The sequence below is a fragment of the Penicillium cinerascens genome, assembly GCF_028974065.1.
Source record: "Penicillium cinerascens strain IBT 15544 chromosome Unknown contig_5_segment0_segment0, whole genome shotgun sequence".
NCBI classification, from domain to species: domain Eukaryota; kingdom Fungi; phylum Ascomycota; class Eurotiomycetes; order Eurotiales; family Aspergillaceae; genus Penicillium; species Penicillium cinerascens.
In genome coordinates, this window is record NW_026695294.1 from 3,456,843 (window position 1) to 3,471,351 (window position 14,509).

At 49.2% G+C, this 14,509-nt stretch overlaps 8 protein-coding genes across 8 annotated transcripts; 5 read left to right on the forward strand and 3 right to left on the reverse strand.

The window, feature by feature from the left end:
• Positions 1 to 606: 606 nt before the first annotated feature.
• On the forward strand, positions 607 to 1,392 carry N7498_005784 (flavin reductase family protein; the record flags this gene model as incomplete). Its single annotated transcript, XM_058452846.1, has 1 exon — positions 607 to 1,392. The coding sequence occupies one exon, from the start codon at positions 607 to 609 to the stop codon at positions 1,390 to 1,392; it is 786 nt and encodes a 261-aa protein (XP_058309384.1).
• A 612-nt stretch (positions 1,393 to 2,004) lies between these two features.
• Positions 2,005 to 3,385, forward strand: N7498_005785 (homoserine acetyltransferase family protein; the record flags this gene model as incomplete). The annotated part of the gene is made up of 6 exons (XM_058452847.1): positions 2,005 to 2,149; positions 2,215 to 2,710; positions 2,768 to 2,877; positions 2,944 to 3,091; positions 3,149 to 3,228; positions 3,285 to 3,385. 6 exons carry the CDS (start codon positions 2,005 to 2,007, stop codon positions 3,383 to 3,385), a joined length of 1,080 nt encoding a protein of 359 aa, XP_058309385.1.
• Positions 3,386 to 3,848: 463 nt separating this feature from the next.
• Positions 3,849 to 6,070, forward strand: N7498_005786 (polynucleotide adenylyltransferase; the record flags this gene model as incomplete). The annotated part of the gene is made up of 8 exons (XM_058452848.1): positions 3,849 to 3,997; positions 4,064 to 4,212; positions 4,277 to 4,363; positions 4,405 to 4,862; positions 4,917 to 5,526; positions 5,571 to 5,685; positions 5,738 to 5,861; positions 5,999 to 6,070. The coding sequence occupies 8 exons, from the start codon at positions 3,849 to 3,851 to the stop codon at positions 6,068 to 6,070; spliced, it is 1,764 nt and encodes a 587-aa protein (XP_058309386.1).
• A 773-nt stretch (positions 6,071 to 6,843) lies between these two features.
• N7498_005787 (putative integral membrane protein) lies at positions 6,844 to 7,341 on the reverse strand (the record flags this gene model as incomplete). Its single annotated transcript, XM_058452849.1, has 1 exon — positions 6,844 to 7,341. One exon carries the CDS (start codon positions 7,339 to 7,341, stop codon positions 6,844 to 6,846), a length of 498 nt encoding a protein of 165 aa, XP_058309387.1.
• Positions 7,342 to 8,209: 868 nt separating this feature from the next.
• On the reverse strand, positions 8,210 to 9,002 carry N7498_005788 (LITAF-like zinc ribbon domain-containing protein; the record flags this gene model as incomplete). The annotated part of the gene is made up of 3 exons (XM_058452850.1): positions 8,210 to 8,450; positions 8,516 to 8,764; positions 8,815 to 9,002. The coding sequence occupies 3 exons, from the start codon at positions 9,000 to 9,002 to the stop codon at positions 8,210 to 8,212; spliced, it is 678 nt and encodes a 225-aa protein (XP_058309388.1).
• A 1,584-nt stretch (positions 9,003 to 10,586) lies between these two features.
• N7498_005789 (uncharacterized protein) lies at positions 10,587 to 10,918 on the forward strand (the record flags this gene model as incomplete). The annotated part of the gene is made up of 2 exons (XM_058452851.1): positions 10,587 to 10,603; positions 10,651 to 10,918. The coding sequence occupies 2 exons, from the start codon at positions 10,587 to 10,589 to the stop codon at positions 10,916 to 10,918; spliced, it is 285 nt and encodes a 94-aa protein (XP_058309389.1).
• A 340-nt stretch (positions 10,919 to 11,258) lies between these two features.
• On the forward strand, positions 11,259 to 12,753 carry N7498_005790 (FAD-dependent oxidoreductase; the record flags this gene model as incomplete). Its single annotated transcript, XM_058452852.1, has 4 exons — positions 11,259 to 11,333; positions 11,393 to 12,052; positions 12,075 to 12,296; positions 12,376 to 12,753. The coding sequence occupies 4 exons, from the start codon at positions 11,259 to 11,261 to the stop codon at positions 12,751 to 12,753; spliced, it is 1,335 nt and encodes a 444-aa protein (XP_058309390.1).
• A 470-nt stretch (positions 12,754 to 13,223) lies between these two features.
• N7498_005791 (BTB/POZ domain-containing protein) lies at positions 13,224 to 13,793 on the reverse strand (the record flags this gene model as incomplete). Its single annotated transcript, XM_058452853.1, has 1 exon — positions 13,224 to 13,793. The coding sequence occupies one exon, from the start codon at positions 13,791 to 13,793 to the stop codon at positions 13,224 to 13,226; it is 570 nt and encodes a 189-aa protein (XP_058309391.1).
• Between the last annotated feature and the right edge of the window lie 716 nt (positions 13,794 to 14,509).

Sequence of the window (14,509 nt, forward strand, 5' to 3'; positions counted from 1 at the left end):
GAGAACGTCGGGGGTCTCCTTCCACTAAAGAACAGTTCTAGAAAAGCTACCCAAGTGGCTAGTGTTTCTATCAAGCTCGGATTAGGGCTATCGATCGGCAAACCTACTGAATCCTGCACCCGAATTCTAATTGGAATTACACATCGCCGCGACCTTGTTTGCAGATTATGACGCCACGCCTGGCTCGAGCTGTCGGGCCGAGTGTCGGCAAGTATCCTTGGTGCCACGCACCATGAACACTCGAAACGCGGAACCGCGCGTGGCGATAATGCATGCATCTAGACCACCGTGGCATTAAGCCCCGCGATTGAGACCGGTTTTGAGACCTTTTGAAATTGATTTCTAGTGACAAAAGAGCTTCAACAACCACCTCCATGCAGTTTCTCACGGCTTTCTGCCCAGCCCGGATGCTGTCTGTACAAACAATGTGAGTTTATTCACCGTAAATGTGGAAAGATCAAGGCATCTCTTATCTCGAGAAGCGTCGGAGTTCTCGGAGACCGATAAGCTGATCCTGATCATTACAAATCTAGTCGCACTGCATTGAATAAAACACCTCGTTTCCTCCCTTACCAGCCCTCTCGGTTCCTAACTCGCACATCCATAATGTTCAAAGTCCGTGCCGATTTCGACCAAGTCCAGGCTTCGCGGCCGGAATTCCGCCGCGACGCCGAAGTCACCTTCACTCAGCCTCCGAACCTCGAGTGGAAGAATGGTGATGGTGCCAACGATGGCGGCGAGAGCCTGAAGAAAGATCATGTCGAGATTGATCCCTACGCCGAGGGACGCCCGTCCGCATACAACTATAAGCTCTTGATCTCCGGTATGGTCCCTCGGCCTATTGCCCTCATCAGCACCAAGTCGCAAGACGAGAAGACCACGAATCTCGCTCCTTTCAGTTACGCCCAACTCGTGAACCACGATCCTCCGACTTTCGTTGTCGGCTTTGTCGGCTCGCTGGAAAAGGCCAAGGACACATTGAAGAACCTGAACGAGACGAAAGAATGCGTGATCAACATTATTTCAGAGCACTTTGTCGAAGCAGCCAATGCGACATCCATCAACGCGCCCTTTGGACACTCCGAGTGGGAGACATCCGGCCTGACCCAGGCCCCCACGACCGTGGTCAAGCCTGCGCGTGTCAAGGAATCGATCTTGGCGATCGAGGGCAAGCTAATGGAAACCAAAGAGTTCGAGAGCCGGTCTAGTCCTGGCAAGAAGAGCAGCGTTTTGGCTATCATCGAGGGCGTCCGCTTCTGGGTGCGGGAGGATGCCATCGACAAAGAGCAAAGTCTCATCGATCTGAAGGTCCTGAAGCCCATTAGCCGCTTGGGTGGCATTTCGTATGGTCGTACTACCGAGGCTATGGAGCTTCGTCGTCCGGAATTTTGAAGTACATGGATAGGGGGTGAATGATCTTGAAATATAAACGGGTTAGCGGAGCATTAGATACAAGATGGAATTGAATATAGAGATTGAAAGCGCATGTTGTTCAGTTGCTTGGTGTGCAAAGCTTAACAAGCATTCTATTGATATTTCCCCAGGAAAGCTTGAAGAAGCCCGGTAATGCGCTCAAGTGATTCTTGATCGCGAGCAGGGTGTTGTTAAGGCTTTCCAATTTTTCCTGTTGGTTTAGGTGTGTTGAAGATGTCTGTTGGTGACCCGGTCTCTACCATGAAGCCGAATAGCTGCCAAGTGCACACCCACTAAGCTCCCGAACCAAGAAAGGCATCCATCCCATGGGATGCCTCTCGTCTATTAGTTATAATCACATGATGACAAAAGCAAGGGTAGAAAGTGACTACGATCTGTGACTAATTTACGGAAAGCATGTTCTCAAGGTTACTTCGATTCACGCGGCCGCCGTGCGGAGAGAGTGTCGAGCGGGGTTCTTATCGTCAGCCCAGGAGCTATAAAGTGGAGGTGCCCAGGACCGTCGGATGACGCCGATCTTGGATCAATTTACTCCTTTTGACAAGTTTTATCCAACAGAAATTAGCAAACATGCCACAGGAAGACTACGAGATCTTCAAACTCGGAGACTGGGAGCTGCAGACTGGAGAAAAGATCGCCGACGCGCATATCGCATACAAGACGTTCGGCGATCCTAAATCACCAGCTATCGTTTATCCGTCCTGGTTCTCGGGGTGTATGTCTATTACAGTCCGATTTCACTCTATTGGGAGTTGCTGACAGGGTATTTGCCTATGGTAGCTATCTCGGACAACTTCTGGCTCATCGGAGAAGACAAGACCCTTAACCCCAAAGAGTTCTTTATCATTATCACCGCTCTATTTGGTAATGGACAGTCTTCGTCACCTTCGAATCAGACCACCCCAGGAGTCTTCCCCAAGGTCTCGTTCTACGACAACGTGCGGGCCCAACATGAGCTCGTTACCAAACATTTCGGCATTTCTCACCTGCGCGCCGTCATCGGTTGGTCCATGGGAGGCGGCCAGACGTTTCAATGGGCGACACAGTATCCCGATTTCATGGATCTGGCTATCCCATTCTGTGGAGCTGCCAAGACATCACTACATAACAAAGTCTTCCTCGAGGGTGTCAAAAGTGCCCTGCTCGCCGCCAAGAACACTCGTTCGGCCGGCTCCGGTGAAATTGGAGTTAGCGCAAAGGATCAGGAGGTTCGAACCTGGAGTTCCAGCGAGAAGGAAATTGGGTTGAAGGCCATGGGTAGGGTTTATGCTGGCTGGTGAGACAACTTTAACTGCCTTACTATTGTACGCTTTGTCTGACGAACAATAAACAGGGGTTTTAGTCAAGCCTTTTACCGGCACAAGCTGTATGAGACCGTGCTGGGATATCAAGGGCTCGAGGATTTCATGCAAAACTTTTGGGAGAAATGGGCATGCTCGAAAGGTACTGTGACCAATCTGTTTTACTTTCATCTCAACCATGATTCATCAAGTCTGACACATAACATAGATCCCGAGAATCTTCTTGTCATGATACAAACCTGGCAGAATGGTGATGTCTCCCTGCAGGAGCCCTACAATGGTGACTTTGAGAAAGCGATGGGTTCCATCAAGGCCAAGACGCTGGTTCTGCCCGCCAAGACCGATCTCTACTTCCCGTAAGCTTGCCCCGATTACTCGTATATCTATTAAATCTAACATTTCAATCCTTTCAGACCGGATGACTCGCAGTATGAAGTTGCCTGCATGAAGCCAGGCGTCGGAAAACTGGACGTTTTCCCTTCCATTTGGGGACGTAAGTATATATCTGCTTTTCCTCACACAAACGATTAATTACCTGACCTTTCATAGACTGGGCAGGAGGTCCTGGTGACAGCAAAGAAGATGTTGCATGGCTAGACAAGCAATTGTCAGTTTTCTTTGCGGAGAACAAGCCGGATGGGGTCGACTAGTTGTCCGAGAAGCCGGAAGGGGCGCTGTGATCGACATATCGCATGGGAACATGAAGCGGAACGTTATCATTCAACCAAGTTAATCATAACGATGGCACATTAAAATGAGAACGTCTTAAGTAATAAACGGTATTATCGCAGGCAACCGCTAGAAAATGAAGATCAAAAGTACATCAGACGATCATGTGACGGCACATGAGTAAGCGCCCTGGGCTCATGGAAGCGCCGATGGACCTTTCTGTCACTTCCTACTCCGCTACCTTGACCTGCCGCTCTTTTCGATTGCCGTCGCCTCCCTCGCTGTTTCCTTTGTGTGATTGCCCCAAGCCGTTTTCATACTCTGCTCCTCGTCGTGCGCTCGTCTACGGCTACCTCAGCGGCAATATAGCCGTTATCTAATCCCTATCTTCATCGCGGCGATACACATTCCGCCCTCTTGCACCATCTTCGACACAAAGACACAATGGCTGCACCTCCTGCCCGCCAGTGGGGCGTGACTCCCCCGATTTCAACAGTTCTTCCTACGCAGGATGAGTTGAGTGCTAACGATGATCTCATCGCGGAGCTCAAAGCGCAGAACAACTTCGAGCCACCGTCGGAGACGGAGCGGAGGTGCGTTAATCATAACCCTGGGCGGTCGGGGACTTTGGAATCATGAATCTGACGATGAATCAATAGAAAACAAATGCTGCAGCTCCTTCAGCGCGTCACATTGGAATTCGTCAAGACTGTCAGTCGCAAGAAGGGACTATCGCCGGCGGCTGTCGATGCTTCTGGTGGAAAGATCTTTGCCTACGGCAGTTACCGACTTGGTGTTTATGGCCCAGGTAAGTATCACATTCTGGAAAGATCAACTTGTGCGGCATTAGCTAATGACTGATTTCTTGACAGGATCCGATATCGATACCCTCGTCGTCGCGCCGAAGCACGTCGTCATTGAGGATTTCTTCGCTGATTTCCCCCCATCTTGGAAAAAATGTCTCCCGAAGGGACCATCGAGAAAATGACGCCTGTTCCAGACGCCTTCGTCCCCATCATTAAGCTCGAGCTGGCTGGGATCAGCATTGATCTGATCTTCGGTCGCCTAGTGATCCCTTCGGTGCCGATGAACCTCGACCTGAAGAACAATGACTACCTGCGAGGCTTGGATGAAAAGGAAGTGCGATCGCTAAATGGAACTCGTGTCACAGATGAGATTCTCGAACTTGTGCCCCAGCAAAAAACTTTCCGTCTGGCTTTGCGCGCAATCAAACTCTGGGCCCAACGCCGAGCAATCTACGCTAATATTGTCGGTTTTCCTGGAGGTGTCGCGTGGGCGATGTTGGTTGCTCGAGTCTGTCAATTATACCCGCAAGCGACCGGTTCAGTTATCGTGGGCAAATTCTTCAGGATCATGAACAAGTGGGCATGGCCACAGCCTGTTTTGCTTAAGCCAATCGAGGATGGACCTCTTCAGATGAAAGTCTGGAATCCAAAGGTAAATACTAATCCCTCAGTTTCCTGGCACGACATGTGCTGATTTGATATTCAGATCTACCCTGGCGACCGTTGGCATCTTATGCCCATCATCACCCCTGCATATCCCTCAATGTGCGCGACCCACAACATCTCTATGTCAACGAAGACTGTACTCCTCCGAGAGCTTCAACGCGGAGGCGACATAGTGGACAAGATTTTCCTGAAGCAACAAACTTGGAATGATCTATTCACCCGCCACTCGTTCTTCACAAACGACTACAAATACTATCTCAGCATCACCGCCTCGAGCAAGACAAAAGAGGCCGAAGGAGTTTGGTCTGGTCTTGTCGAATCCAAATTGCGGCATCTCGTCATTGCTCTCGACCGGAAAAACATCATCGCCGTGGCACACCCTTTCCCCAAGGGATTCGAAAGAATACACTCTGTCCCTAATGAGCAGGCGATGGAAGCCGTCAAGAATGGATCGACTCAATATGTAGCCAAGGGAACGTCAACTGAAATGACTGATGAGACCAAGGATGCTGCTCATGAAGCCGCAGCGCAAAATGGAGTGGAGAATGTGAAGGTCCCAGAAATCCCAGAGCAGAAGGCCGAAAGCGATAGTAAGACCGTCTACACCACTACTTACTACATTGGCTTGGAGTTGAAGCCACTGGAGCCTGGTATGAATGCCAACCCCCTGGTCCGATCACTCTAACCATTTCAGGTGCCTCCCGATCGCTGGATATTTCACTCGACTCCCAGCATTTCAAGTCCATGTGCACATCCTGGCCTGCGTACCAGCCTGAAGTTATGGACCTCGCCGTCACCCACGTTCGCAAGTAAGTCCGGCCCAGAAGACTTTTTGATCATGCAAGTGTTGACATTCCCTAGCTTCGATTTGCCCGAGGACGTGTTCCAACCCGGCGAAACCCGTCCTGCGCGCCCGAAGAAGAAGGTGATCAAGAAGACTGATGCAGCCGGTCAGGGTCAAAAGCGAAGAATCGACGAGCTGAACGTAAGTTCGAAAAAGAGAGCGAGATGAAACCGACTCGGCCAAACCTCGATACTCGAATCCGTTTTCCTACGCCCCGCACAATCAACACACAGGGTACCGGCCAGCCAGGAATGACTAATGCCCTCTTCTTCCCCCAGGATTCGACTCAAGGAAACGCGAAGCGCCAAGTCACCCCAAACACCATGTCTAGCACCGCGACGCCTGCGTGATTGCCCGCCTCTTGCCATCATCACACCTTTACCCGCTGGGGCCGGCCCCCATCACCCATACCACCGTCGGAAATCCCCAACACAAGGCCAACGGGTATCTGATTCCGTAATATGCCATTTCTCTCCTATTGAACCTGATCTGACTATGCGCCGCACTGGCAGCCCATTCCACAGTGAACCTGTCATGCTCTCCGAGCACAAGGTTGGTTCTTCCACTTACCCTCTCCTTCTTGCAGGTCTGGCGACTAGATTAGAGGCTTGATCCTCGGAGAAGTCCGAGCGCACTCATTCCCACATGCTCCCATATCTGCAAGAGTCGGACCTTTTGTTGCGTTGCATCGTTCACATCGAGGTAGTTAGCTTCTCGGTGCTGAAGGGGATTCCTAAGCTGCATTGTATTTACTTTACATGGGACCCTGCAGATAGCCTAGCTAGGTAGCTCAATTAAGGAATATTCTCCGTATTGTGTGCACCAACCTAATTTTGTCGTTCCAATGGGTTCAGTTTACCCACGGGTGGGTCCCCCCATCGATCCGACGTTAGCAAACAACCACGACGGTTTTTATATCGCGACCAATACCAAAGGCCAATCTTGGATAGGCCTCCGACACGTCCTTGACCACTGGGAAGCTTTGATGCAGGGGCTGGCGAAGGAGAATAAAATATAGACTTATGTTCATTTGAGCCAAAGCACAGCCGGCTATTCTCATGCGAAGTAGCATACACACTTATAGTGTTCCGTGAATCTTCTTTGACTTGTTCTTTTTAATGTTTCACTCAACAATCGACATTCCAACTACAAAACAGGCCCACGAAGCCAGATCAACTGTCCACGTACGCAAACGATGGATTTTCAGCCAGCCCTCGAGGTCCTTTGTCGAGGAGCCCTTCGACGTGTCCTCGATCACGGCCTGGATCTTGGGCACAATGACGGGTACGAAGAGAAGGTGGCTGGCGGCTAACAGCGTGCCAGCAATATACCAAGGCACAGACGCCGAGTTACCGAGTCCCGATCGTCGCTCCGTCAATATATTATATCCACCCCCAGTCAAGGTCAGCGCGAGAAGGCCCAGCACGCGCAAGGTACCGGGCCCGATAAAGGCGCGGAAATAAGAAGGCAAAAATTCATTACTGCGAGTGCGGTGGTCGGGGTGGAGGAAGACATTTAGGAAAAAGTCCTGGTCGAAAGAGTACCAGAGCGTGCAGGTTGAGGTGATAAGTGGGGCGGTACGCAGGAGCGTACGGGGGTCAAAAATGAGTCCGGAGGCCATGATGGTCGGAGTAGGGGACAGATAGCGAGAAAAATCACAGAAAGACCACAGAGGAAGCAGAAGAGTTACACGGGTAGCGAAAGTGTCAAGAATGTTACGATGGTGCATAATAAAGGTGGAACCACATTTCGGCGACTTTCCTCTTCGTGGGGTTAGACAGAAAAGCGCCGGAAAACGACAAACACAAGGCAGAGACGCTAACCCACACCGACCTAGTCTAGTCTTGCCCTTTGCGTTGCCTTTTCTGCGTTCTTGTCCTGGTCCTCTAGTGTAGGCTCCATCATTACCGTCACTCACCATAGCGGAATTGGACAAGGACGCCGAAGCCACGACCATGCCAGCCGCGGTCATGTCATACAGTAACTTCCCATCAAAAAATACTTGCGATTCTGGCTGGTCTTTCTGTGTAGAAGGAGCGCCGCCGGCGAAAGTTTGTATCGCTGAGTTACGTTGTATCAATTCCCAAAAACTAACCCTTACCGTACGTACCCCTTACTGCATAGAGACTGGCACAGTTCTCAATTGACAACACATAGGGGGGACCCAGGTACCAAATACACAGGCGTATTGATTTCTATGCGAAGCTCATTTTATTCAGGGCCCCCTTGAAAATATAACAGGCTTGTAATACTACGGGCTATACCTGAGAGGGAATATAACAATACGTGGGTTCATTAAGTATTTCCGCAATTAGGGGTTACACAGCCCCTATCCCGCGGGCAAACCCGGGGGCTTAGTGTTTGATTGAGCCTCATCACGTGAAGGCTGTGGGTCGAAGGAAAATCATTAATTACATATCTTTCATGCTAATAGGCCGCTAGTAAAGAGGGTCGAAAGTAAAACAAGCCAGATGACACGGTAGCGACATTCAGTTCTTGCCGCTATTGCCGTGACTCATTACAGCCGCCTGCGGTGGCTGAATGCGCCCGGGCGCCATGACCACGGCAGACTGGGGCAAAAATATCTGCGTTTGGCCATCGTGTGGCCGAAGGGCTACCTGCTGCCCACAGTTTGTACAGAAATGGTGGCAGTCGTGGCACATTTCCATGCAGTATGGGATGAAGGCACAGCAAAGGCCGCCGAAGAGACAGCAGCAAAGTGCGGCCATTCTGCGGGCCATTAGTATCGGGAAGAGAAATGACTTGTAGATAGACCTTCATAGGTTGAAACTTACCCTGTGGACGCGGTGCTTTCCTTGGTCACTCTTGTCATCGCCTCGCGCTGGCAGAAGGGACAGTGGATCAAGCGTGGCTCTTCGTTGAGCTGGTTGAGTTCGGCAGGTCTGTTGACGACTAGACCTTGTCCGGGCTGGGCAGCTGGAGCCTGTGTGGAGGGTTCCCATGGGGTTTTTTCTGCCGGGACAGAAGTTGTAGTGGTGGATGTAACCGCTGGTGCTGGTGCTGGCATCACTTCTCTATTGTGTCTGTAGGAATCAATCAGAAGGGGTTAAATGTCTTCGGGCGAGAAGCGTACTCTTCGTATTGTGGAAGTTGTGCTTCAGCGGGTGCTGTCGGCACCGAGCCATCTGCTGGCGAAGGGTTCGTGGATCCGGCCGCAGTTGTCTCTGGTACTGGCGTCACAGAACTGACATTGGGAGATGATGGTTCGATAGCAGCAGCCGGCAGGCTGGCTACCGGGGTTGAGATTTTGTCGTGTTCCATGATAGATATATCGCGTTGGCTGGCAAGAAAAAGGAGGTGAGTAACAGTCGGGAGCGAGGCTCTTTAAATGTATTGCGATCAAAAGTATGCTTTGGCCCAATCTCAATGCGGAAGTTGGGCACGCCGATCGAGGCGCGGGAGAACGCCCGTTTGGGGCTTGGGGCCGCGCAGAACCGTGGTTGTACGGCAACGTTGTATAACCATCACGCTAATCTTCTAGTTTTTAGCCGTAAAATATGTTTCTAATTTTCCTTACCCATATTTAACTAGAATGATAGAAATTCGATCATTTTATCTGACTTAATAATTTCTCAATGTCTGCAAACATTTTTTCCGTCCGGCATATGGATCACACTAAAACTACTGCTTCGCGAAGCAATCGGCTCCCATCCCTCCGCCGCCCTGAGCGGCTCACTGCGCGACCCTGAGTAGCTCCTTGAGCAACCTGATCGCTCACCCTAATACTCAGGCTAGTTGTCCCATACCTTCGCGAGTACTGTGCATCTTATCATCTGAATCGACAACTGAAGTCTTGGACTTCCGACTGAAATTCACCGTTTGAATCGAAGGAGGAGCACCCACGCCCAGACAGTGCCCGAGTAGCAGGGTTTCGATCAGGGGTGTGGGAAATTGGAAGCAAGGCTCGCCACCAACAAGATCTCGCTTAGCTTTCCAATCTTTTGGCCCAGAAAAGGCCTTTTGCCAAGCGGGGCGGAGAGTCAACAAAGGGACAAGACGCCAAGAGTTGGTGCGGAAACGCAGAAACGTGGGCCTGGCTACGTCCGCAATATAACAGTTCCTGTAGTATTAGTGAATGCCACTACTAGTCCATTCAAAGTCCCGTGCTATAACCCCTTGAGGGACTCGGATAGCACAAACCACACGGTCTCATGCCCGACCCTCACAGCCGGCCAGGTCTACTGTGTCATCGGCATCGGTACCGTCACGGACGAGCAAGATGACACGACAGCCGCCTCCCAGTACGAGTCAACACAGTCCGGCCTGTCGTCCAGCTGCGACGGTCTCCAGTTATTTGGGAAGCCTAGCTGAAGGCGAAACCTTTTCCTACAACATACCAACTTCCAGCCGCAATTATCACGAGGTAGGAAAGACAGAGTACAAAGTTTTGTTTAGCTTTTTGGAAGCGTTCTTTGTCCACAATCATCAATTTGGGGCCAAATTCCGACGCAATGTTGCCCTTTGGAAATTCCGTGTTTGGTGCCGGTAGGTCAAGAAAGTCGCATAGAGGTGCCCTTTTTCCTGTAAGTCCATATATCACTCAAGCGACCGAAGTGTAGGGGATCTAACCAGCCATCATCCACAGACCAATCGAGGTAATCCCAGTCATTGGCTTTCAATATCAGTTCTAAATGTTCATAATGATCCTGATACGCTTTCTCGGCATTTTTCTCGAAGTAGCCTTTGAAAAGAAATGTTTGATGTCCGAGACGAGTCAGCCACACGCCCCAAAATAATTCGGCATTAAACCAACTGGCAATCCAATATTGCCAACTTTGCATCATGGGTAATACGGATGCGTGAAAGCTCTTTTTCCAAGCCTGTATATCACGACGCCGGTTCAGAATGACTTTGGCGTCGGGGTAAGCTTGCAAAAGTTCAGTCGCAAACCAAACCGTGGGAACATCAGTAGAAGCTTCGGTGTCACCGAGAAGGCGATCAAAATAGCGTTCTCGAAGAACCTGGGGACTCGGTATGCGGTTTTGCAGTTTCAGCAGCAAGAGTTCGCAATAGAGAACGCTATGGTTCGGGTGATGAAGGCACCACTCGAAGCCATGTGCCACTCCACCAAATCCAAGGATTTCAAGTGCGCTTTTGAGCGACTCCGTTCCACTCCGCGGAAGGCCAAGACAAATCACTCGCAACGGCCTCGATCGCTTCTGTTGTGGTTCAGGTAATTGATAGATGCCTTTAAGGATTGACAGCATGTTGGAGGTGTCGGTCGTTTTCAATGCAGTGCGCTGCTGCGTTGTGAGCACAAAGAAGATGAGCGACGCTTACAGCGGTTATTTATTTGCTTCTACGATGGAAAGTAGAAAATAAGCCGTTGGGCTGTTCATTCGAGTCTGTGCGATCAGGCGTCCAATGCTTATTTGTGCGGCGGAATTGGTAGACGTCATCCCGGGAATCATTGATCTCCACCAGCATCAAATTCACAACTCTTCCATTTGCTCTGCTTTGCGTATGAAATTTTGTGAAAAAGGCCGTAATATTTCAGAAGACACAACATCGGAGAATATGGAAATCCTCATTGTGGGTGCAGGTCTTGGCGGCCTCGCAGCTGCGTGCTGCTTTGCCAAGGATGGTCACCATGTCCAGGGAAGCAGACCACCTGCTGATATTTGCTTCCATCTGATCCTAATCCTATACAGGTTTTTGAGCAGCGAGATAAATTGTCGCCAAAGGGAAGTGGGCTGATGATCCGCCCTGGTGCGTCTCGCATTCTTCATTCCTGGGGTCTTGGAGACGCCATTGAACACGTCGCCGACACCTGTCTCCCGTTCTCCATCCGAGATCTGAAGACCGATAAGGATAAGATACGAGCATTGCCAGCTTCACTTAGCAAGTACCCGGATTGGGGCATTCATCGACCCATTTTACAAGATATTTTATACCAACATGCCATGCAGGCTGGGGCCGAAATTATCTTCAGCAGTGTCGTGGAAGATTTCTCGGATGAACCAGATAGAAGGCCAAGCCTACAACTTAAAGCCGGTAAAACAATAGCTGGCGATCTTATCCTTATTGCTGACGGTATTCGATCACGCTTGCGCTCCAAAGTTTTGTTTGACATATCTGCGGGCTGGTCGGTGGATCCCAAAATCAGCGAGTCGGTATTCTATGGTGTAACAGTGCCACGGCAAGAACTAGAATCGGATAATGATGCCGTTTTATTGCTACAGCAAGATGAGCCATGTGTTTGGGTCGACAATGAACGCTTCGTTGTTGGTCGGAAGCCCAGAAAGCTTGAATTCTGGAGCGGATTGTTTGGGATCAATTATGATGATGGCCAAGCTAGTATGTGGAATGAGGTATGCTTTAGCCCTATTCAAGCTATCTGATAGGCTAACCATCACCAAGGACGGTGATATCGCCTTTGTGAGGCAGCGTTTCGAGGGGATCTGCCCATCTCTCTCTGCAGTTCTCAAATTGGCGTCTAAGTGTGACAGATGGAAGATTGCCGAAATGCCAAATCTTCCTCGTTGGACGAGCAAGTCTGGCAGGACCATCCTATTGGGAGACTCAGCGCATGCAATGGAGCCCAACGCGGCACAGGTTTGTCTCACGCCAAGATTTTCACGGATTGATTGGAGATATATGCAACTATGGTCTTGTGCTAATTTTCTCTCAACAGGGATTATCCCAGATCATCGAGGACATAGGAGTATTGCAGACATTACTTTTGTCATACTCCCATTTGGATATCTCAGTGATTAGTAGATTCTGGGAAGATATCCGAAAACCTCGAGTTGAACGTATCAAGTCCTACGCTGCTTGGAATACGCAAATGTTCCTTGGGAAGAAAGATCGTGTCGCTTCGCATTCGAAATATGCTGATACCGACTGGGAGTCTATCAAAAATATCGAACCGGATCCTGCTACAGATTTTAATAGCCCTGCATTTTTCAAGTGGGCTCACGACTATGATGCCATTGAACAAGTGAGTCTGCCACTCGGCTCGAGTACATCCCCACCCGAAGAAGAGAGGAGAGAATGTATAGAAAATCAATAAATACAATACGAACTGCTAACAAGTGACTAGACCCACAAATACTTGGAGAAAGCCAACAAAGCAAGATCGAGATTGTAATGACTCTCTGATGAAGAATATCTTATACAGTAGGATTCGAAAACAGATTACCCCTTGAACATACAAAATTTCTTTTCAAGCGCCCACTTCGGTTACGCTAAGCTGATTTCGGTCAGAGAAAGTCCCACCGACTTTTCTTGGTCGGGTAGACCATCCTAGCTACCGTAATTAGAAGTTCCGGCATGGGCTAAAGCCATGTCGATCTAATATTTCCGTCGAGTGAGTCATTGTAAATTACTGTATAGTAACACTGTAAATACGTATGGCTTTGTGCCATCACTTTTTGATAGAATAAGAATGCCTTACGTTTAGAGTCAAAAGGTCAATTTATAGGAGTGCTTCGTATAGTAAGAAGAATGAGTTCAGAAAGTATGAGATCAGAAAGAATGAGTTCAGAAAGAACGAAATTCCTGGACTTCGCTCTTGTCTCCATTGAGAGGATCCTCCCAAGTGGCTCCATAACCAGCGATATTCATTCCCTTCAAAGTCAATCCCACTTCGTGGAGGAGGTCAACACCAAAGCTAGGATATTCTCTAGTCTCCTGAGCGAATCTGTGGTTTTCGCAGAGAAGATATCCTCTAACTGTTGCGGCAGCCAAAATGCGGCGGATTGCGTGACCTTCAGGCAGAAAAGTCGCTGAAATTATATGCTGAGATGTGAGACGGTAGGTGTTGATAGTTATCCCAATGTTGATTCTTTCAGGATTCGGGTGGTTAATGAGAACATTTTTCAAGTACCGAGCGACTTCAGATTCTATTGCTGTAACATTGCACATGTCCGCAAACCGCGCCAGCTCTATCGTAGCTGAGATCTGATGTTCGGGCTCACTTAAGTCGAACCGGATTTTTCGAAGGTATAGCCATTGTAAGAATGCCTCAAAGCTTTGTGCCGAGACAACCCCTTCCATTTCTTCCAAAATCGTTGTCTGCTGCTGTCCCTCTATAAATTTCCCTTCGAACATTGCTGAGAAATATGTAGATTCTTTGCAGAGAAGATCTTTCGAGACTTTGTATTCCAAGTCATTAGAATTGATTCGAATTACGACGCAGGAACCGTGATAGAGTGGAAGGATGCTAGATCAAAGAGCGTTAGAATATGATCCATTTGGAAGAAGAGCATAATGCATACGATCTAGCAAAATCTTTTGAACTTGCTTCGGATATATCGGTCATTGCTTCAAATTGTATTGCTCCAAGTCATGAAAATGCTAAGCGGGGCGAGTTGACCAATATTTTATAATAGCTATTTATAGTAATTTACAATGACTCATTCGATGGAAATATTAGTTAGATCGACATGGCTTAGCCTATGCCGGAACTTCTAATTACGGTAGCTAGGGTGGTCTACCCGACCAAGAAAAGTCGGTGGGACTTTCTCTGACCGAAATCAGTTTAGCGTAACCGAATTGGGCGCTTGAAAAGAAAGTTTGCGTGTCCAAGGGGTAATCTATTTTCGAATTCTACTGTATGCAGTGGATATACACGTGCAGAGCGTCAGAGTAGTCTAGTTCTCCATCCAAAAAGTTGCTATCGTCCAGGTCGCTAAGAAGCTTGGACATGTATACAGACCGGACGCAGATCATATATATGGGATTCCTCGTTGCAATTTATCTCTACATTAACGCTGAATGGAGCTCAGACGTGGCCTGTATCTCATGTTGTTGACATCGCGAGGCTC